General features: G+C 37.3%; 2 protein-coding genes across 3 annotated transcripts; one reads left to right on the top strand and one right to left on the bottom strand.

The window, feature by feature from the left end:
- acot11a (acyl-CoA thioesterase 11a) lies at positions 1–14,600 on the top strand. Of its 2 annotated transcripts, none has more exons than XM_062429729.1 (17): positions 1–37; positions 2,731–2,919; positions 3,139–3,208; positions 3,309–3,369; positions 4,686–4,790; positions 4,882–5,017; positions 5,506–5,597; positions 6,267–6,328; positions 6,858–6,977; positions 7,162–7,300; positions 8,839–8,894; positions 9,362–9,428; positions 11,579–11,662; positions 11,747–11,880; positions 13,176–13,343; positions 13,426–13,552; positions 13,632–14,600. In XM_062429729.1, the coding sequence occupies exons 2-17, from the start codon at positions 2,739–2,741 to the stop codon at positions 13,869–13,871; spliced, it is 1,842 nt and encodes a 613-aa protein (XP_062285713.1). In that variant the 5' UTR covers positions 1–37; positions 2,731–2,738; the 3' UTR covers positions 13,872–14,600. The 2 variants fall into 2 exon arrangements, with proteins under 2 accessions (XP_062285713.1, XP_062285714.1); XM_062429730.1 differs by lacking the exon at positions 1–37 and adding an exon at positions 653–693.
- Positions 14,601–15,419: 819 nt separating this feature from the next.
- On the bottom strand, positions 15,420–24,211 carry fam151a (family with sequence similarity 151 member A). The gene is made up of 13 exons (XM_062429130.1): positions 24,165–24,211; positions 23,792–23,955; positions 21,472–21,618; positions 21,209–21,358; positions 20,951–21,113; positions 20,534–20,591; positions 19,918–20,007; positions 18,826–18,902; positions 18,365–18,501; positions 17,590–17,760; positions 17,139–17,245; positions 16,475–16,654; positions 15,420–15,756 (listed from the first exon to the last, which is right to left on the bottom strand). The coding sequence occupies exons 1-13, from the start codon at positions 24,209–24,211 to the stop codon at positions 15,448–15,450; spliced, it is 1,800 nt and encodes a 599-aa protein (XP_062285114.1). The 3' UTR covers positions 15,420–15,447.
- Between the last annotated feature and the right edge of the window lie 340 nt (positions 24,212–24,551).

The following is a 24,551-nucleotide window of genomic DNA, read 5'->3' as shown; positions in this document are numbered from 1 at the left end:
CAGAGATCATCAGCACACACAGCTGCAGAACAGAAAGGTAATTCAAAACTATTAAAGTTGCAGTGCTTTGTTTATCGACTCCAGAAACCGCAATCAGCCGTAGATTGAGCTGTGTAAAGTTAGCAGAAGATACACAGAGATATACCGGAAGTTAGGTGTATTGCCTTCATAACCTGAGCATTTAGTGCAGATATTGTTGGTGTAGTTCTGTGGTAAGTCCTGTCTGTTCAAGTCCATCACTGTCTGTTAATTGCTCATGTAGCTATGTATTCACACACACAGGTAAACACACGGGAATAAACAGATAAATACACAGAAGTAAACAAATAAACACACACAGGCAAACAAGTAAACAGAGTTAAACACACATAAGTAAACAGTTAAATACACACAAGTTAACACATTTAATCACACAGAAGTAAACAGGTAAATACACACAAGTTAACACACATAGGTAAACATTTAAACACATACAAGTAACACACAGGTAAACACACAAGTAAAGAGATAAACACAAACAGGTAAACGACTAACAATAGAAACACAGAAAAATAAAATACAATACATTCGCCAAGTACAAACACCGCGGCTTTTATATTGAAAGGTCTGACCGGAACACCCTTTGCTAAATACGCGCTTTTAATTGGGAGTGTGAAAGTATCACTGCTGTTTGTCAGGTCGGTGCGTTGACATGTAAGTATCATGACCGACTTTATGTGTCACATCTACATTAGTACAGTGTGTTTACTCTAGTAGCTAGTAGCATCAGTCTGTATTATAAACTAACTCTTTTACGTCTTTTACGTCACTTTTGACGTTTAAACTAAGTTAAGCCGTTCGCTGTTAACGCCGAAGCTAAAACAAATGAATGATTAAGTAGCTTATGTGAAGCAAGTATGTAGCAAAGTTTTACTTCTGCTGTATTTATCGACTTTTTAAAAAAATATATGTTTAGGTTGAAACTTTCATTTTATGTATGTAACTTTGAGTACAGTTTGTTCTGAGTTCCTGAACTTTGTTTTCCTTGTATTTCTATTCCGTTTACCTCACGTTAAACAGTTAAATACAGTTATCAGACTGCAGGTATTTAGGCTGTTAATTACTTCCCTGCTGCATTGTTCCATGTTATTTATGTGACTGATGCTTTCATGGACTGTCGGGATATGTGAGGCTTTCTAGGTCGTTTGGCAGCTCTCCAAATCCACCATGCAGCTCCTCTGTTTGAGCCAAATGTTCATAACTTAAGCTGCCTCAACACAATGTCACTCAATTATGTTCCATTCCCAGCCTGTTTCCTTACTGGTGACATAAAGATAGTTTTTAAAAAATAATGTTTTAATCTGAAAGCAATCTGAACTGAGTCATGATACAGGAAACCGTTGCATTACACTATGTCACCATCACTGACTGAAAACAACATGACCTAATGAGACATTTAGGACCTTCAGGATTTTACAGTTCCACATTTAAGTTAATGTACGTACAGTAGTAAGGAGTGTAACTATTCAGGTAAATTGATCCAGATGTTTATGGTAAAAAGAGAAATACGTGAGGAGTGTTATTTTTACCATTTGATTTGATTAAAACCTGGACATGTTTTAATTGATTAAAAGTCTGCTCTATTAGGCCAAATACTGTAAATGTATTTTGACCTCATTTTAAAATTCCTTTTTGCTCTTTTTAGCAGACAGACCAATAACAGTCTGGCCTCCTACTAAGAGAAAGCTGGCCTCGGGTCCTTGAGACAGAGCTTTTGCTTGAAGTGATTTTTATTTATTTATTACATTCCTTCTTGAAAAAATGAAAGATTCATTAAAACTAGGGATGTCCTGATCATATGTTCGGCCCACACTCTGACCAGAGTCCTCTCATATTCTTGTATTATTATTATCTAGTCTTGTATTTATTCATACTATATTCTTCTTGAGCTCATAATACATGTGCATGGTGCATACCGAGGCTACAGTAAGATTACATCAATAAGGTGATTTAAATAGGGTAAAAAAAAGCTCTTTAGAAAGTCTTATGGGGAACAAATTCAATCTGTATATTATCTTTTTTTTTTCACAGTTGGAAAAGCACAGGTGTTATAATAATAATTATAATATTATTAATTACAATACACAGGTAAACATAACTTCATGTAATGAAATGACCAAAAGTTACAAACAAAAAACAGCTACAGCACCTTTATATTCCTCCCTCTAGAAATCTAGATTCTAGCTCTGATGTATTATTATATGCTTCAAATGTCTCTTAGTGTGTCCAATTAAAATTCTTTGATAGTAAATGTCTATCTCTATTGAAATGTAAGTATCATTTATTATGTTTGGTGGCAGAATATCTTTAATTAATAAGTTTCCTTTGATTGTGTCCTTTCATATTGTCTATATTGACCTCATGTCATTGCATTGTTTAAAAAAAAAAACAACACTAAAATGAAGGAATCATATAATGTTTTTATATTTATTTATTTTATAGGTTGTGTAAAGAAAATATTATATTGGTGGATATATCATCATTTGGTTTTTAAACTCTCAAAAAGCACCTCAACCTCAACAATCCTGTTTTTATTATAGAAATACATTTGAATGCATCATCAAAAAACTTGCATACATGTAGAAAAAGTCAGACATTTGGTTATGATGTAATGTGTTCTCATATATGACTTAGATAGACACCAAAAACTGTCAGTCATCTCAGTCTCACAAACTTTTCTTCTCCCTTCAGCTTTTAAAATGAGTTCCAGAGTGTCAGGTGATCTGGAGGAGGAAGAGGAGGAAGAAGAAGAAGAGGAGAGCGTCAACCCGTCGGAGGTGAAGATGAGTCAGATAGTGATGCCCTGTCACAGCAACCATCGACAGGAGCTGAGCGTGGGACAGCTGCTCAAATGGATGGACTCCACCGCCTGCCTCTCTGGTGAGGTGTGTGTGTGTGTGCGTGCGTGCGTGCGTGTGTGTGTGTGTGTGTGTGTGTGTGTGTGTGTGGTTCAGTCATGTGAGTGTGGCTGTGATGAAATGCTTGTGTTACTGTGTGTGTGTGTGTGTGTGTGTGTCTGGGTGTGAATGTCCAGTGTGTGTTGTAACCACCGACTCCTAGCCAGACAGGAAATGACAAACCTGTGTTTCATTTGGGCAGCTGAAAGGCATGCTGGGTCTCCCTGCGTCACTGCATCCATGGATGACATCCACTTTGAACACACCATCAGGTAAGAGGAAGTGTGTGTGTGTGTGTGTGTGGAGGCATGGTTTTATTTGCTGTTGTGTGTGTGTGTGTGTATTTATTCTTCTCATTGTCTCTTTGCTCAGTGTGGGTCAGGTGGTGAACATCAAGGCAAAGGTCAACAGAGCCTTTAACACCAGTATGGAGGTCAGATAAGTTCACATTTCTACACACACACACACACACACACACACACACACACACACACACACACACACACACACACACACACACACACACACACACACACACATATGCACTCTCTCTTTCTTTTTCTTTCTTTGTAATAAACTTATAAGGCAAGAACTCACTTGTAACTAAAGTAGAGTTACAAAGTGAGGAGGTGATGTTTTCTTAATGATACTCTTCATGTTCAGCATAGAAACACAGGGATCTCCTGGATAATGTAACTGTAGGTTCATGATTCATACTTCAATTTAAATTAGTCCTCTTTTTTTTTAAATCATGATTTTCCTGTCAGTTTGATTTAAGAGTTTAAATTAGAAAATGCACATTACAAAAACACATTACATGTTACTCATTTAAAATAGAATATATCTTTATTGTCATTACAAGTATACAATGAAACTCCACTTGAGCAGTCCAATTGCAGCATGAAAATATAAAATATATACACATAACACTAGTACAACAACACATCTCACCCACACCTATGACCACATACACATTCATACCCATACCCATAAAAACGTTCAAATCTGTGTTCTGAAATATAAATAAATATATAAATAAGGGGCATTGAGACACGACAGTATACACAGTTCGTTATTGCATAAGTTACAAGTTGTCACATTACTTTAAGTGTAACTACACACTAAATCAGACATAATCACACAGTGGATGTTATTAAAGGTAGAGCACGATTGATACCGGATTTCTGGAGCTGATGCCGATGCAGATATTAAGGAGTAAAAAAAATCAGATATTGATATATTGGCTGATAATCTTATACTGAATATATGCACGAACACACATCTGTACATGCTGCTTAAAATGAGCTGAATTCTGTCTGCTTGGATTTAAAAAGTCAGTTGATGTGAATTCTCTGCCCCTTCCTAATGTGATGTAATAGTTAAGACTCTGAGGTCTGTTTATATATCAACTGCAGCCAAGTATAAACCTCAGTTTGTGCTTCTCACACAGAGCTGCTCGTGCCAGAAACATAGTTATACAAATAACTTGAAGATTTTTCCCTTTTTTTCATGGACCCAATGATAACAAACTGTAATATATATTTAGAGCTTTATACAACAGTAATGTTAACCATGGTAAACAACCGGGCTACGGCTATTTATCAAACAGACTCCAAACAGGCACAGTGCAAAATCATGTCCAACTAACTGTCTTGTCTTAAAATTTGGAGTTGCCGACAAAGCCATATTTAAAGAGGATAGTGCTCCAAGATATGTTTTGACCATAAATGATCTGTTATTCCATCCCAGGTGGGCATACAGGTGAGCTGTGAGGACCTGTTCGCTGATCGTCACTGGAGGGTCTGTCATGCCTACGCCACCTTTGTCACCCAGCGCAAAGACGATGGAAAAAAGGTAACGGCTTGCACGGAACGCAAATGATTTCGGTGCGATTATGAAATGATTATTGAAGTCTTGTTAAAGTGTCTGTCACGTGACCTCACAGGTAATATTGAAGCCCATCGTACCTCACACTCAGAAAGAGCAGGTGGAATACAGTGTGGCCGCTGAGAGACGGAGGGTCAGGATGGTGCACGATGACATCATCAGTGAGCTGCTCTCTCACGGGTCCATCCAGCAGGGTAGGCACACTGCCACATCACTGCATGTAATGTAACTGTTTGCCCTTACTACAAGCTGACTACAAGTCAAGGACAACAAGTAATTACAATGAAGGCTGTGTTAAAAATGAAACAACCTTTCTGGAAAGAGTGGGCCGAACTGAAACTATAAAACACATCAGTGAGCCACATTGTTGCACTGGACAACATGTTCCTTTATTACCATGAACACACATGTTATTTTTACTCATTTACAGAAATACTGTGGATTCATCCGCAGCTGAAAATAGTCCCTGGATGATTGTTTTAGGAAACTACTGAGGCTTTTGTAGAAATGAAACTATACATGTGTGACCCAGTTTTAGATTTCAACTTTGTCAGATGTGCCACTTATAAGCCGGGAAGTATTGAGAGATGGATTAACACACTTAATTTCTGATCTGTTTGAATGAAGCCAACTTTATCCTTTAAAAACTTTAATTCACTTCTGAATCTTTGTGTGTTTTCAGCTGACAACGCTGCCGTAGGCAATGCAGTGGCAGCAGAGAGGACCAAGGTAGAAAGTGTTGAACTGGTTCTACCCCCACATGCTAACCATCAGGTTAGTTATTTATGTGTGTTTTTGTCTTCCTCTCTGTCTATTTATCACAGTGTTAAAGGATAGGTTTAAATTTGGTCTGCCTTAAACAATAATAAGACACTGAAATGAAAGTTTTTCTTGCTGTAATGATTCCTCCTGTTCATACTGACCATTAGAAGATCCCTTCATAATGTACTTACAATGGAAGTGATGGAGGACTAAATCCACATCACTCAATCTGGGCAAAAAAGTATTTAATTATGAATCTTCAACTGTTCCATTGAGTGATATCAAGTAGATATCTTTAAATGTTTGTCCCCCAAAACATATTGATACTTTTGGATGGACCTTTCTTTTTTTTCGTCTATCAACTGTAGTACACACATTTTAATATGATGCCAAAACACAGTATATTATGGAAATCTATTTAAGATTATGTTTTTATTTATTTAAGCATGAGTTTAATGTAAAAATAAGGGCTGTTTGGTATTCATGCACTCCTCCACTGACTTTCAATTCAGTTAAATTTTAATTCAGTTGGCTTTATTGGCATGAAAGTTATGAGAACAATGTTGCCAAAGCATTAAAATACAATTTGTCCAAATATCTGGACAATACAAAATAACAATAATATAAATATTATGTGTTATATCATGTTAAAGGGTTTATTTCTGCCTGTCCAAACACCAGGTGAACACATTTGGAGGACAGATCATGGCCTGGATGGTGAATGTTGCTACGATTGCTGCCAGGTACACACACACAGACACACACACACACACAGTTAAACATGTAGACAATATCAGGGTTATGTCTCTGATCTGTTCCTCTATGTTTATTTATGTATTAGTGTGAGTGTTTAAAGTCATCCTTGCTCCGCCTTAACAAGCTGCTTTCACTGATTCTGTGTTTTTGAGTCGTGTGATTGTCTATGTTTTGTTTTTAATGTTCCCACCCTGAGGAGAAGTGTGAAACAACAGAGGTTTTGTTGGCGTGGAGGAAACACCTTAGACTTGTTATTTAAGATCAGGGATTATAAAGCTTAAACCTTTTAAGGTATTACACGTCTGCACAAAATAGCAGCAGCTGAAAACATTGATATAAAAACATTAGTACTGGTGCCTACCTTCAAAAACCCACAACAATTGACCTGCAATAGTTTTTATGTCAACACACTAATCCATTGAGTTTTGCTATCACATGACACAGATACTCAGTATTTCCAGACATTTCTCTTCTCTTGTTGTTTCATTTTTGCATACTCTCTCTCTCTCTATATAGCCGTCTGTGTCAGGCTCACCCGACGCTCCGGGCCATCGACATGTTTACCTTCAGAGGGCCGTCTCAGGTCGGAGACAGACTTCTTCTGAGAGCTATAGTCAACAACGCCTTCAAAAACAGGTATCATTGTGTCCAGAAAGTGTCATAAACATACAGAAGATAACATCAGATAAGATAAAAACATGAGTGATCCATCTGGAGACAACAGTTAATGATAGTAGCTCAGTATTTAAGAGTATATACAGCAAAGAAAAATAGTTTGTAGTAAGAATGGAGAAATAGAACAATATGATGTGTCCTGCAGCATAGAGGTGGGCGTGAGAGCAGAGGCCTACCAGGAGGAAGGACCAAACCGACACATAAACTCTGCCTTCATGACCTTTGAGGTGCTTGATAACCACGGGAAGCCGTGCACATTACCACGGATACGACCTGAACCAGTGGTGAGTCAGAATTAGAATTGCAGATGAACAAAACACACTAGAAGCAACAAAGTGGACAAAAATGATAGTTTTTTAAATAGTTTTGTTGTTGCCCAGCAATGGTAAATAAGGGGAAAATAAATTAATGGTCCTCTGTCCATTTTCTACCAAGTGTTCTTTTCTTTGTACGCTGTTTATACATTTAAAGGTACAGTAATTTATTTATTTTTTGTCCATTAGGGAACGATGAAACAAGCTAAAAAACAAAAAAATTCTTTATAATATTATAAAATCCATATGATGAACATATTTGCAAACTGACAAATTATAGTGTGCTGGGGTAATCTACATTTTTGGGCCAACTTTATTCCATATTCTTTTTTTTTTTTTCCTTGTTCGATTTACTGTGGTAAAAAAGATGAAATAGTTACATAAAAAATATGGCTTTTTTTGTGCGTGGAGATAAAAAAAGGTGTATTTTATCACAGGCAGCTGACAATAACTATGTCTCGGTATCAAGATCAATACGTCTGGTTTTTATATAACAGATTCACCCTTCTGTGGGATCCAGGGTTATTATAGTTTTGAAACTGAAAAAGGTAGATAGCTTCTAGATAGCTAAGATAACTTCTTTATATCTGTAAGCAATATAATATTGATATGAAGACTTCAACTTGTGCTTAAACTTATATCAAACAATGGAACATGAGGAGTCGATCTTTTATAACTTTTAAGAAACTGACACAGTGTTACTACTGCTATAACTACACCTGATAGTAGATGGAGTTTGTTAATCACCACCACCTTTCAAAAAACTGCAGTATAGCTAGCTAATCATTTCCCAACCATTACAGCATTAACTGCAGTCATATTAATTTGTATTGAAGTTGCTTCCATGTAATCTTCTCTGTATGTTTTCCTGAGTTGGGACCGGAGAGGTGTGAACAAAGATCAAAGCTATAAACTCGACATGGCTCGCCAAGTGGAAAGAATGCCGGAGGAAAAATGTCACCACTTGTGAACTCTGTGAAGGGCCGGCATAATGTTCAGTGAAGCAGCTCTTATCAGTGTTGTACCCTTACGTATATGAGTCACACGGACAATGGTTCAATGGCAGAGTGAAAGAAATGTGGCAATATTGAGGTCAAAATGTCCATGTATCATATGATAAGTCCATATATAGACATAATGATGTTGATAATTATGTTATTGTACAATACAAAGTTGATAACCTAATTATTGTGACCAACTTAACAACAGCCGTCATGAGCATCTACACAAGGTAATTTGAAAGACGTTACCGATCAGGGAGTGTCAAGTGAAATAAGTTAAATGCATTATGGGAAATGTAGTGTAATGTAATCCAGTGTTTTTGGAGCTAGTCAGGACATGACAATGTTTTCGGAAGTGCAAAACTTCATTTCTAATGTTACGCCTTTAACTTTACAATAATATAGCACTATCTAAAAATGCTCCGTGTTGCACCTTTAATTGAAACAGCACTATTGTATGCTTAAATGACCCCAGTTTCCATCTCTTTCTCTGTCTTATATTTACAGGAAGGGGAGAGGAGGTTCCAAGAGGCTATAGCCAGGAAGAAGATCAGACTAGACAGGTGACCTATCTGTCCACTCCTGTAAAGAGCACAAAGAATACTCTGTTAGCATTTAGATGTCCACCCCTATATACCAGAAGTGATACAGCTTTTATGATATTTTCAGTTTGTTTGAACTAAAATTAAGAGGGATTTAACTTTTTACGTTGGTGTACAATGCCATTAGTGGTCAAAAACTTTAATACCTTTAATAGCAGTCAGCAAACAGTATCACATTTTGAACCAATGGTAGACAGAGATTCAGTAGATTTATTGAACAATGATAAAGGTAAATACAGGACTACAATCTCCCAGTCTTAACATCACATAAAGATAAATGATTATTTCCTTTGACAGCAACAGCTTTGTTTCTAAGCGACAATGAAAAGGTTTCATCTGCTTGACATTAAGAAGACTTCACTTTGAATGTACCGTAATTGTGTTGTGTATCAAAAAAGCTCCTAATTGCTCTCCTGCCGCCGTTTCAGAAAATACATAATTTCCCGGAAACAGGGCGAGGTACCTCTGTCTGTACCATGGGACCCCACAAACCAGGTGAGGAAAACTGTTAAGGGGCTCAGTCTGTAATCTCTACAATCAATAACACATCAGAACAGACGCAAAACTGTCCCATCCTCACACACTGAACTGTGAGATGTTTGGCACAGCGTTGTTTTTCTTGTTAATAATGTCACTTGTGTTGGGTATTGAAATGTGACCAATGACTACTGGCATCAACACAAATCTCAATGCTGTCTTTGAGGACCTGAGCTGACTGTTGCTTGAAAACAGATGAAAGCAGCATCTGATAACAGAAACATGTGACCAACACAAGACCTGTATTGCGTATTTGGTTATGTTCTCAGAGAACAGAATGTCTTACTGGTACTACTACGTGGAAGTACTCAACTGGCATTTTTTAACTTACAAGCAGCATTAATGTAGCTATAACATCTTAATACTGGATGTTTAAGCTGTGTTTTAGTGTTTAGCGGTAGATAAAGATACATTTACACACATTCACAGCTAGCCTTTACCTGTAAAACTATGATCTGTTTGAAATAAAAATGACCTTTATATAGTCTGACTTTCCAAAGATCATTAAATTCACTATCTGAGATCACACAATAAGATACTGTTCCACCAACACTCGTACTATCAACATTTACATAGACAACCATAGAAATCACCACAGATAACAAGGTCAGCTAGAAGCTTGTATCTCTATAAAACAACTTACTCAATAAAGTCACTATAAACATCTATTACTATTATATACCATGGTCAAAGGTCTGTGTAGTTAGTCATTGATATTTGAGAGAAAAATATAAATAGTATTAATGTGTACTTTATCTTATTAACTTAACTTTTTCCAAAGCAATCATCTAATGTCTTTGAATGAATATCAGTTCATTTCAGTTATCACATTAAAAATTCCAACTGAAATTGCTTTTTTTTTGTCTACTACAGCAACATAATTGCTCTGTAGATCACTTGTGATGTATGCTCCTTTCAGAAAACCAAAAGGAAGAGATTTATATTTGAACTTCTTTGATTTCATGATGGTGCACTCTAATTTTGCATTATTTTGATGACATCATGCACTCCATTATGTGCTGACTTAACTGGAGTCCTCATTTCTTCTTCATACATCCAATAAAATCATTGCCATTCTATCATATGCAGGGTTGGAAAGTTTGGAAATGTAGGTTACAGATTACTAGTTACTTAAATGTAATGTAACTTTTTCGATTGCTTAATCAAAGTAATGTTACTTACTGCATTTGATTACTTTTCTAATGTTCTAACCAATGTTTTCAGCTGTTAGGGTAAGTGTTCCCATTAAGCACTAAAATCTAAGTCCAGCTGTTTTTTGTGGATACTGACATGATTTATTAGGGAGATCATTTGTTATATAGCAAGATTTATCTCTCATTATAAAATGTATTCATTAGTTCATGTAGATTTTGGAATATAAAATAAAAATATTTGATGAATAAAGTGGGTTTAATTGGTACTGTGACTCCATTTAAGTCCATGTGTGCTCCAAATAAGCCCACGTCACGATTTTTTGACAAAATATTTAAAAAATTGATTTCAAAGAATCATAAAAATCAATATATGTATTCAGTAACATGTTAAATATTTAAAAATATTTAAAAAACCCTCCTGAGTGAAATCTTAAAGGTGTGACTTCAGATGTAACTTCCTTTGTAATCATCAACATTTTCATCAGTAACTGTCATTTAATGTTACAGATAAAACTTATATTTATTTTGTAATTAAATTACATAATGCTGTTACATGGAACTAGTTACTCCCCAACACCGATTATAAGTGAAGCAGACGGTCACACTAAGCCTGATAGCATCCTGTTACACAACACAAGAACCACAGACTCCCATTAGCTTTCCTGCTAATGTCTCCTTATCTAACTTACAAACATGAATACACATCTTGTCCTGCACCGTAGCTTGTTGCTAAGCAAACACTCATCAGGGAAAAGTGCACCGCTAACATCAGTTTACAGGGTAAATAGCTAATTAGCTGCTAAGCTGCAGAACATCCCGTACCTGCAGATATCACTTTGGTACATATAAATGATGTATGTGCTTTTGAGTGAAGCAGAACCAAAGGAGATGATGATATATTGACCCTGACTGTATCAAAAGGCTATCTTGTGTATGTGTGTGTGTGTTTTCCAGGTGTATCTGAGCTACAACAATGTTTCAGCTCTGAAGATGTTGGCTGCCAGAAACAACTGGCGCCTCAGCTCTGAGAAAGACAAGGTATCTGTTTTTCTCTACTTCATAGGGGGAGTTTTTAGTTTCCTCGTGTGGAGTTGGATGTTTAATATGAGTGTTTGCTCCTAGGTTCGTCTTTACACGCTGGAGCAGAAGACCATGTTGAGTTTCAGGGTGGAAGCGGAGGTGGATGTTCCTCCTCACAGAGCCTTTTGTCTGCTGGCTGAGCTGAGCAACCGACCAAGCTGGGACACGCATTATCAGTAATGCTTTCACACACGAACACACACACACACACACACACACACACATTTGATAAAAGATTAGTTTAAGCTTGGCAAACTGCCCTTTCAATGCATGTATAAAGGTCAGGGTATACTTTATGACCAATCCTGCTCAGGGTAGGATTTTAGAGGAAACAGGTCATACATTATCTCATGTTACTGACAATGTTTGGTCCAGAAGTTGCTTGAAATCCATAGCTTTATGCCATTTGAGACTGAGATGTTATAATAACTGTGCAATTGAGAAACATGGTAAAAATCTTTGGTCATCAATTCAAATCAGTGTCCTGGATTTCAGTTTGAAACAAGCCCACCGACACCTGAGGCAAAATCCTAACACTGAAATTTAAGACCAAATTCTCATAACGTGACTCAAATGTAAATGTAAGGCACCTATTGCACAATTGATTTGACCTGTGGTGTAGTAATTGGACTTTAAAATGTGCGTGATGTTCCATTTAACTAAAAACACACCTTGGGGTAACATTTCCTTAATTTTTTCAATCCAGATGTGGTTAAGCAAATATACTGTGACCAGTCTCAGCCATGTTAAAATGTAAAAAACATGCATCGATGGTGGCCCCTGTTCATATTTAAAAGAATTGTGATATTTGAAAGTTTATTACTTGGTGTGTGTTAAATTCCATTTAAACCATTTTAATTAGTAGTCTAACTTTTGTTGTTTAGGCTGCAACATAAAAGGTGGCATATATTAACACGTTACATCTCATAAAAGACACATTCTTCTCCTTTTGGAGTGAAGAGTCCAGATGTAGTTGGGTTTAAGCTCATAAACATCACAGATGGGATAAACACAGTATACAACACAAAGTTCACATTTTACAAAGGCCGAATAGCCTTATTTGTTTAGTTATGTGTAGACTCTGCTGATTTCTGGCAGGCAGTGTAGCCAAGTAGAAACACAGGTTTCACTTTATGTGGATAGTCCAATCAGGGTTGGGCAATATATCAATCATTTTCCTTTCCTGGTTTTAAAGTCAGTATTACAGTAAAATTATGTAATTTTCTGAACTTAACAGGCTGTTGTAGCTGTTCTATTATTTGCCTTTAACCCACTTAGTCATTATATCCACAATGCTGATGATTAGTTATGAAAAAATATAGCTGTGTGTCATCCCTACAATATTGTTGCAACATCAATATTGAGGTATTTGGTCAAAAATATCATGGTATTTGATTTTGTCCATATTGCCCAGCCCAGTCCAATAAGATGTCTCTCCTCATTATTTTTTATCCTGTATGTCTCAAACTAGGAAATGTGAGCTGATTTACCGGGTGGACGATGATGACTTCTTGTACCGTGTGGTGACCCCGTCAGTGAATAGTGGTGGAATGGGATCCCCCACTTCAGCCAATCCAGGAGAACGGATCCTCCAGGACTTCATTCTATTGGCCTCCAAGAGGAAACCATGCAGCAATGGGTCAGTAGAAGAAGTGGCTAGAAGATGTCAACACACATCTAACCTGCAGGATTGACTGTACATATTTGTTTTGTTTTTTCAGAGATCCATACGTCATCGCTCTGCGCTCAGTGTCGCTGCCCACTCACCCCACCACTGAGGGGTATAACAGAGGAGAGGTTCTATGTGCTGGATTCACCATATTAGAGACTAAAAACAACATGTCACTGGTAAGATAAACAACAATTTGAGCTGAGTGTATTTTTCCATCTAACCTTAACCTGACAATTATTATCATTCTCTTTCCAGATCTGTTATTATAACCAGGCATCTCCAGAGGTTCTTCCCTACATCTCCACAGACATCGCCGGCCTCTCCTCCTCTTTCTACCACACCTTCTGCTCCTGTAGGCAGTACCTGACCAAGAACAGACTGCAGTCAGACTCCGAGGAGCTTACAGGCCAGAGCCAGGCAGCTCATACTGACAGCCCCACCTGCGAACATGAAGCTGACAGGCTGTCAGTGGTTCTCCAAAGCACACACATGTAGAGAGTTGGGCCAGTTTACATCACAAAAGTGTACTTAATCTGCTGTTTATACGGGACGGTACGATGGACTGTTGTAACTTTCACAGTGAGAAAGAATTACATTTTTCAGATATTTCCTAACGTTAGAACTTTTCTTAATTTACAGATGGTAGAATAGAAATTCTAATAAGTCAAAAGTTTTAAATATGAGAATATCAGAAAGTTAGGAAAGAAGAAAACATGCCTTTACACAAATAACGCACAGCTTAATATGAAACCAGAATCATATGTAAAGACATACAGTAGACCTGATCTCATTCAGTGTTCAGTTTGAACACAAATAAAGAATTATGTACTGTCAGCAATGGTCAGTTAACAGAAATTCTTTTTATTTTTGTAAATCTTTGGTGAATGTTTATTGATAAAGTCACAGACATCACAACTAGTCTTTAAGCCAATTGTTGTGCTAACAAGCAGCCAGTCAAACCATACCACATACTTTCTCTTATTCAAAGCAGAGTATTTATATATATCTTTGAACATGCCTAGAGAGGGTCTTTAATCTAACAGAGTGTGAGGTTTACAGGGAATGTGGGGTTCTTTTTTGAAAAACACTAATAGCTTGAAGTGGTGCAAGATTTGTCTCTATTTGCTCATTGCTGTTTGCTCAAGGTAACATCTTTCTTTTGGTAAAACCATGGATGTTTCATTATATGACTAAACTTGACTAAAAATAAAATGTTTTGAACAGAATATGTTTGTTTTGTGTCCTTTGTCACAATTCTGCAGTCAGCTACACAACCGAGTACGATTGTTAATCATAGTGCATTATGGGCACTTTATATTGGAGACAGATCTACTGTAACATATTACCTTCTAAAAATTGCCAGAATAAATAAGTGATAACATGGCTTGGTGAAGTATATCTAAAAATTTGCAGGAGGGTTATGTGAGATTATGTCCCCCAAAACAACTTGTATTACATTCCGATTGGATAAATCTGCTGGAATGCCGTATCTAGTTTAAGACATATTAGGTTTCTGACAGCGACTATAATTATCAACATCAAGAGAGCCCAAAAAAAGAAAAAGAAGAAAAAAAGAACACATCACTGAGGGCCCCTTCCTCCTCACGGAACCATGGGCACCGTGTGGTAGACCTGGCCACGGGTGAGATTTTATTATATTATCACCAAAGTTATTACAATTCCTGTGGAGATCATGAATGCCTGTAGCAAAATTCATGGTGTTCTGCCCAATAGCTATTGATATATTTCACTTCAAATGTCAACATGGTAGTAGAGGTGAAATTAAGGATCACCACAGTCATTAGAATACACTGTGTGAGAAGTATTAATGTCTCTATCAAATATCGTGCTAATCAATCAAGTAGACATCGATATATTTCACTCCGGACCAACCAACTAACTGATAGTCACCACCACTATAGAAGTCACTCAGATGTATAGTAATACAGCACAAGTCCAGCACCCTTTATTTCATTGTTTACAGCAAATTTGACCCCATATCAGCTGATCAAATACTCTTTGACACTTTTTGACTATGTCGCATATGTTGTATGTATGTATTACTCCTCGGCTATGATTCGTTAGTCATCACATACATCTTTGTTTTTTCTATTTCATTCCGCCTCATAAGAACTTTCAACCGTGTCAGAGCTTCAGCAATGCCCCTCATGTCCTCCTCCACTATGATGTCATATCTGTCCATCATTTCCATCAGAGAGTGACTCTCCTGCTCTTTTTTCGGCAGTGAGACTGCGCTCAGATGTAGAGCCACCCTCTGGGACAAGCCCGACACTGTCAGCGGGACCAGAGGAGGCCAGCTCTGCTCTGTCAGGACGATTGTGACGTAAGGGAACAACTCCTCAACTGTGGACACAAACCTCTGAAAGACAGAAAGGACGAGGTTACAACACAGGATTTACATTATGTAGATGACACAATATAAAAAGACAAATTCAAGAATCAAGTCTGAACTGTATCAGGGATTGCAGCTTTGTAAAGACGGTAGATCTCTATATGTCAAAGTAAAATGGGAATCAGACCTAAATATTTTGGGAGAGCACATAAAGAATAGTAGTATAGCAGTAGTAGAGCACCCCACACACTCAATCCCAGTATGTATAGATCTGAATCCTCAAAGGAAATCAAAGGAATCTAATTAAATGGGCCTATAAGAAATAAATGTTGTACAATGGAAGGACACCTTAGGCTTACAAGATTTAGCAACCAAAAATGAATTGTCCTTTGTTAATGAAGTGTGGTAGTGTCAACATTTGAAAGCTTTTAAACTAGCTTGTCCCCATGCAGACCTGTGGTCAGTAGTGGAGCCCACCTAAACAGTTACTTGAATGCAGACTTGATGTTTAATGATGGATCACACAATTCAAATAAGTTATGTTAGTATGTATGATTTGTAATGAATAAAAAATAAAGGTTCAGACATGCAAAACCATTGGCAATGGCATTGGATTTTAATTAAACCTGCCAAACTTTTGTTAAGAAGTTGCTAACACAGCAGAAAGTAGTAGGAATTGTATCGCAGTTATTGGATCAGAACCTGTATTGGATGAAGCATTGAGGTATTGAGGTACTGTACATACATTTGTGTTGTCAGCGCTCTGTAAACCCTCCATGCTGATCCAGACCGGCCTGTAGAGCTCCTCTCTGTTGTACGCTGCGTGCAGAAGTTGGAGAGAAGCTTCCAGAAGCTGCTGAGACTGGACCCGCAGGTAAACACCCCAGGGAGCTTCAGGTGACTGCTCAAGCAGCTGCAGGACGTCCTGTACAGACATAACCATATCTTATTAATCTTAGCTTTAATAACCCATATATTCACTTTCAGTGTTGAAGTCGGAAGCGCCTTATAAAATCAACAGACACAAGCTCAGTCTTTGCTTTGAGATTCAAATCTGGAAAACATTCACTGTGAATCAACTGAGTTCAAATAGATGTTAACCAATCATTGTATTGTATTACAGGGAGGCTTTAGATGCTTTAGATGTGACTTGCTGTCAAAAAAAAAAAAATTCAAAATTTTTAGCAGTTTTGAGGCCCAATTCTTGCCTCAGATGGATTCAGAAACAGTTTTGAAGTTGACATTTCCAAAGCCATTTTGGACATCTAAAGCACAAACTAGTAAAAACCCAGAGTAATGAGCTCCTACAATCATCTGTAAGAAGGGATCATGGCGTCATTTTTTAAAGAAAGAAACAGAAGTGTTTGCTCTGTCAGTAACAACCTTATTTGATATATGTATTGATATACCTGCAGTGTGAGGAGCTCTGAGCCTTTCCTTGAACCTTCCACCACAGGGAATCCAGGTCGGCTGGTGTCAGATCCCACCCGAACCACCAACATACCACCAGCACCATCTGCACAGACATATTGTTTAGGAACAAGGCAGTAAAAACTGTAAATAAATTCATTTTCATTCATTTTTTACCAAGCAAAAAAACATTTATTGATTACAGATTTTTGTAGCAGAGTGTCATTCTATATTCTGCCACCAGATGGTGCCAGAGTGACACATTTGTAAAATGTGTTGCGCTGCTGCTGATGGAGAAAATAATGTGATAATTCATTCCACATTTCCAAGAGGATATATTAGCATTTAACTGAAAAACTTTACTGAAGAAAAAAGCTAGTAACAGCTTGTGTTGCATAAACAAAGAGTTCCAGGAAATGTGTGCAGAAGCTATTTTATAAATCTTAATACCTGAAAGTTTAGCCAGCAGAGAGGCCTGATCAGTGACAGTAAACCAACGGACTTCCAGGATGTTGTGCTGTGGGACTGCAGATGGAGGGTTAGTGTGTGAGTGGTGGGTGTGATAGATGAAGTCCATCAGGTCTCCTCCAGGATAAAATCTCCTCAGACGCCGTGGCTGTCCTGTAAACATAATCAATACATTGATAAGTGAAGATGTAGTACACAACAACCAGATAAGGTAACCTTATCTGTATGAAAATATGAAAATTGGTTTCACTTTTGACAAGTGTATCACCAACATGGCAGCAAATGATATTCATAATATTACATTTCTGTCCTGCCAGTGACACCTTGTCAAGGCCTCATGGGAGTTGTAGTTGTTCAAGCAAATATAATATTTTTATTGTTGTTAAAAGTGGTGCCTTTATTGATTATTTTTTACTGTGGATTTAAGTGTTAGCCATGTCTTCTGTTTTTATCAAATATAGTTTTAATGTTTTTAATAAAACTTTTTGCAACAGGTATTCAATGATTAAAATACAAAATCATGAATTATCTTGTTTGTGTCTTACACAAAAAAAAACTACAAATTAAAATTTCCATTTATTTTTAAAATGTATTATTAAGAATTTCGATGAGACAAAACAATGACACTCAACTTCAAACACTTCGTTTGAGTTCTGCTTGGTTTCTTACATGCTCTACTTATTTTATTCCACATTCTTTCTAAGTTGAATCACTGGTGTGTCTTGATGTTTGGATGTTTCGCCTTGTTCTTTCTTACCTGCAAGCTCTTTAAATTCTGACAGTGTTGGTTCATATATATCGTAGTAGACTCTGGCAGGGTGGGTGTTGTCACGGATGAACAGCAGGTCGCTGATGTTTGGGTGAATTGAACCCTGCCACAACGTCAGAGTGGAGCTAGAAACAAAATCACAACAGCAAGCACAGTCTCAGTGTCACAAGGTCCTATATCCAGTGGAGTGAGTACAAAGATATAAATCACAATCACCAAAATGATTGATATTTTAGCTGATCTTCTTCTGTAAGAGTGGTCAGCAACTTGTAAACCAGAGAATTTTGCCCTGGAATAAACTACACCAGACTGTAATGTATATTAATACTTAGAACATTAAATATGAGAGCTTTCATGAGCTCATACATGTTTTAATCAAGTGGGTCATTTTCATTAGTAAAGGAGTGTATTTTCAGTAATTGCCATAATTCAAATGGAAACTTTCTTACCGTGGAGACTGGCTGAGGAGCCAGCTGATGTGCTGCCAGCCCCTGCGAGCCAGCAGGGCATGGATTGGGAATGTCACCTGAAAAGACAAATCAATATTAATGGAATATGTTAATGGCAAAAGCACAATGTTAAACACAAACTGAAATGAGGACGACCTTACAGGCAAAGTAATATGTGATGCCATTTGAACCCTAACATTTCAGTTTTTATTGTGTTGTTGTTGTGCATATAGTATTAACAGTAATTAATCAAATTGCTATAAACTAATGGCCACATGGTGCATCTCCTGAGGGTATGGGCTTCTGTGGCAGCTGCCCTATTGATAATCCAGCCCTGTCCCACAGACATGCAGACGATTGCCGTGGAGATTTAAAAAGTACTGAATGACACACATAATAGGAATAGCATCAGTTGTACCAGTGTCTCCAAAGTCAAACTCAACAGGATTTTCTAAGTTCTTATTTTTAACCGTTAATTTACCTCGAAAGACCATTGAGGAGGAATCACCCTTAACAGTGGTGTTGAGATTCAGAACAAACAGCAACAAGACAACAATATTAGGTTAATAGAAAAAATTTAATACATTGAATGAACTCAAAATAAGTGACAGTTTTGTAGTTAAAACTATGTTTTTAGTCACAAGGACCATAAGTAGGGAGACAGCAGTACCATGAAAGGTGACTTCTGCACGTACTACACTGTTTGACACTACTGAAGAGGATAATGATTGGTTTAAATGATTTTTTTTCTTTAGACATTCATTCCTTTAGTATTGGTCACTGTAGAAATAGTGTCCTCTTTCTGTTTCTTGCTGTAAACTCATTCATCAGATCTCCTATGAAAGTGGATCTGGTGGATCAAGAGACAAAATGCATTAGAGCGTCTTTGTATTGATGGTCTTATTTATTCATGGTCATTTTGCCAATATATCAAACTTCTGTCATTTAAGCTGTGACGCTTGAGTCAGTTTTATAAATGCTCTGCTGGACTATAACTTCTCCACACTGGGCTAAGGGGTAGGGTTTTCAAAGTTAATAATACTGGATTATCTTCTTTCCCACTGATGTTTTGGTATGTCTTTTGATGCTTACCCTTTGGGGGACATCTTTGATCATATTATACATGTCCTCCATCATGGTCCTGGTGTAGGTTTCAATGAAAATTGGAGGACCATAGGACACCTGTAAGAAACAATGTAGCATGAGCTGTACATTACAATCATTCAGACAAAAAAACCCCCAAACACAATTGCAGTAACATAAAGTTTAAATGCTCGTACTCTAGAAAAGAACACTGATTGGAAAAATTGAGGAATGACTTTGCTAATCATAGGTCCTTAAGTTACTATGCTGTCATGTTTAGATATACAGGCTTCATTTTTATGGTTTTTCTCAGCAAATTTCATGACACTCCTATATGTGGTTTTATCTACCAGTGGTGGTGCTTAAGGGATGGCATTGTATGATCTCTGTAAGGATGAATCCTACTGACTTATGTGATCTCCTTTCTTGCGCCACCATGATGTTGATATTTTGAGGTTTTAACAAAATATCTTGACAACTATTGGGTGGATTGCCATGAAATATGGTACAGATATCTAGGGTGGCCAAAGAATAAATTGGAACAACTTTGATGTTACAATCACTTTGTCCTACAGTACAAGTATTACACTGTGATTCATAAAAAGGCTGTGAACATATACAGTACCATCCATCCAGGAGACAAAGTCACATCTGGAAACTTCTCCTGAATCACTTGCAGAAATCTGGAAAATGAGGAAGGGTGGAAAGAGAGGAGAGGAATGAATAGTATGTTGTGATGGAGCTGTGAATTAATGAAACTATAATGTTATTTGACCTGTATATAAGTGTATATTACTACTCACTAACATGCTTTTCTTTAAATTCCACCTTTTCTTGTATGCTATTATTTGCTGCTGCATTTTCCAGATCTCTCAATGTGACTTCTCAATGTATCTCCTGATCTTAATCTAATGTAAATCCATTTGTGTTTGAGGGAGTGTTTCTGATTTGGCAATGTGTCAATAATTCATGTAGTACATGCATAATGCAAACTTGTGAAGGCACTGATGGACAAACAAATACATAAAAATCATTTTTGTACCCGGTTCCATTGATTATAGGCATGAAGGATGGTGTATTGGGACCTCTGAAGATGTCTGCATTAATCCAGACAGGCCTGTTTATTCCTCTGGTAATGTTCTTTTGACTTAGCACGTCCAATGACAAACCCACCGATGCCAGATTCTTAAAATCCAACTTAATACCTAAAGAAAGAGATTTAATTATTTTTAATCTGTAAATCTAAAGTCAACTTGAATGGTCAGTGCTGTTCTACTACACTTCTGTCAAAGCCCAGAACCTTTTCTAGAAGACAGCACTGCATCCAACCATTGGTCCAGAGTGTTGTCACTATAGATAGCAGGAGGGTGGGCCATGATAGGGATTGGCGTCTGATTTTTTGTTCCATAACCCTCCAGAGTGATATCAGCCTCCAAGATCATGACATCACCTAAAGGATCAGGAGAAGGACATCAATACATTTAATCCTCACCACATATGAGCTCCAAGGACACCCTCAGTGAACAATGATGTATATATATTTTTTAATATGTGTGTGTTTACTTTGGAGAGCTTTGTCCATTTCCTCCTTTTTGTTGGCTCTGTGATACCAGGTAGCCAATAGACCGTCACGCGAGCTGATTTCACCTGACTGCACCAGGAACTCCAGCATATCTCCATCAGTAGGAAACGATTGGAGACTTGAGGAATCTGATTGGACAAATACAGGCACATGTGAGTGTTTACAGGACTGTCGTTCACACAGAATCCGATACACATTGTAATGTATTGAAGGCAGCAGAATATACTTTTTTTTTTGTTTTGTTGGATGTTTGAGCTTCACTGTGCAGAATAATGTATGCACAGAGTCAGGGGCGGCACAAGGGATTTTGCACCCTATGAAAAGATATCACATTGGGCCCCACCAACAGGCACAGGCCATGCCAACTATGCACAATTGCTGTAACCACACCTACAGAACCCAACTGACCCATTCCAAACTTTAAAATACTCTACCTGTGCATGCATGTCTCCTGTAAACTAATACTAACTGTACAGTATTTACTGACATTGAGCTGTGAGCATACAGTGGATTTCAATATTTGATAGAAAACTGACACCCTCTATAAGTAATGTGCTAAAGGCATACTTTTATAAGCTGAATGTAATTTTAATGTTAACATTCTTGAATGGAAACATTTCTTAACAATGAACCTCTTCAATTAAAATAAATTAGCTTTATTATCTATAGAATGATATAACAAAAAAAATAATAAAATCAACAGTAGATTTGTAAGTCTACATACCAACTAATTCTTTTCATTGAAAAAGGATTTAATCATTTTACTTTAAAAAAAAAAAAAAAAGAAAAAAATAAATTCTCACAGACACCCTTCAGTTAGGGTTAGGGTTAGGGTTAGGGTTAGATCATTCAACACAATGCTGCTCACCTTCTTCAGTATGAAGTAGGGCTGGTTCATTATTATGGGAAGACAGAGCTGCTTAGCCTGAAGATGCCCCTGTTGGTCCTGGCACCAGGAGCAGGGACAACTCATTTAGTATGAATAGCTGCTAAAAGTTGACCTAATGTCTATTAATGATGAATGATTTTTTTTTGTTCTAATACATTTTTTTAGTGCTGTCAGTCACAGGTCCTTAGAATTGTCCAAACCAAAACTTTTCCATGTTTTATCATTTTACAACATCAGTGTATAATTGTAACAGACACTGAACAATTCACAGTGGTTCATGGGAGGATTACATAATGACTGCTTGACTTGTCCATGTCCACTAGCCACCTGCATTAAAATCCTCACTGATAAGTTCATTTTAAATCTTCAAATGAATACATGATACACAACACTGCATGATCCATTAACATCTGATGGCCTGTTTAGCAATCAGCAGTGCGTTGCAACAACCTGTAGCACAGATCAGTGTGTCCCAAAATACAGATTAAGTTAAGAATCACCTGCTGAGACTTATCACACGTTATCTCCCATCTCACCACTTCTGCTTTGAAACTTGACTGTGAACAGTGAACTGGTGTAATGTTTTTCACTGAGCAAAGACTGTGCTGGATATTTATCATTGGGCTTTACACAAAAATCCGCTAGTTTAGATATGCTTAAATGGTAAATGGTAAATGGTAAATGGACTTACTTACTGTATATAGCGCTTTTCTAGTCTTTTCACCACTCAAAGCGCTTTTATACTACATCACATTCATCCATTCACACACATTCATACACTGTTGGTGTAGCCATTGGGGGCAATTTGGGGTTAAGTATCTTGCCCAAGGAGACATTGACATGCTGGGAATATAACCACCAATCTGGTCAGAAAGTGATGATAGCTGTGGTGTTACTGCCAAAAACATTTTCCAAAAAGCCTATATATAAAAAAAATCCACATGGTTCTACAAGCTCACACAGAGACATGGTGAGGCTATTTTGGATGTTTGCAGAAGTTACTAAATATAGTTATCCGCCCGATAAAGTGTTAACTGTTCAGGAATATATATATTTTTAAATTTTAAAGGGCTTTAAAAATGACTGTAGCTAAGTGAAGTCCTGTGCCTGGTAACTGTTGCCTGGTGATGGATATATGATGCATCATCTCATTAAAATTAACAGTGTGTGATATCATGAGAACTTTGACCACACTATTGGAACAATTACATTGGCACAGCTTTGGATAAATGCTTTATAATATAAAGTCAAGTGCTTACACTGCAGCAGTTTCAGCACTATATTTCATTGCACTTGTATCACACTTTATGCAGCAGTTATATATCAGAGAAATTTCACAAATTAGACTTAAGACTGGGTTAATTATATCATTTTCCTTTTCCACAGAGACGTCTTGACATGTGACATATTACCTGACTCTGTGAGCAACACAGCGGGGACAGTAATGACAATGAGCAGAACGACCAATCCGACGGCCACTGATATCATTATCAGGTGTTCTTTTTTCATAAAGCCCAGATAATCGTCTTCGTCTTCCTTCGTGTGCACAGGCGCATGGTTAGGCCGCTGCCAGACTCTGGAGGAACACAGTGGAACATACAGTAAAACGACTGATCACTCATCAGTCCGTGTAGTGTAATTCTATGAATGAAGGATTGTCATTTAAGACAATCACAAATCACACCACCTTTACTGAAAGAAATATGAGGAGTTCACCTCTCTTGCTTTGTATGTGCAGCTTAAGAGATAATAATAGATCATTCCTTTAATGTGTTTGTCACTGACCTGGGTTGTTCTTGCTCTGTGCCTCTCTCACGGTCCTCTCTTTCCATCCTCTTCTACCTGGTGTTTTTACCGTTTGTTGATTTAAAAGTAGTCCTTGTAAAGAGCTTCACACACAGAGACTGAGAGACGGATATGGATCTTTCTGTGTATATGAGCCGTGTCTAAAGAGCAGAGATCACGGTGATTCTACTGATAAGGTGGACAGGCTATCTTCATACTCCACTCTCCCCTCTCAGGCTTGTTAGAGCTCTGTTTTATGGTAATAGGTGAACTACGAACAAACACTGAGAGCAGTGTCGCTTGAGTCCTGTAATAAACAAATAAACTAACCTATTTATGGACAAAATAAATATGTTTTTTTTTTCTTTTTCTTATGGATCACATAAA

Source organism: Scomber scombrus, chromosome 11, assembly GCF_963691925.1.
Source record: "Scomber scombrus chromosome 11, fScoSco1.1, whole genome shotgun sequence".
NCBI lineage: Eukaryota > Metazoa > Chordata > Actinopteri > Scombriformes > Scombridae > Scomber > Scomber scombrus.
Note: the sequence above shows the minus strand (reverse complement) of the source record. Positions and strands in the feature narration are given on the sequence as shown.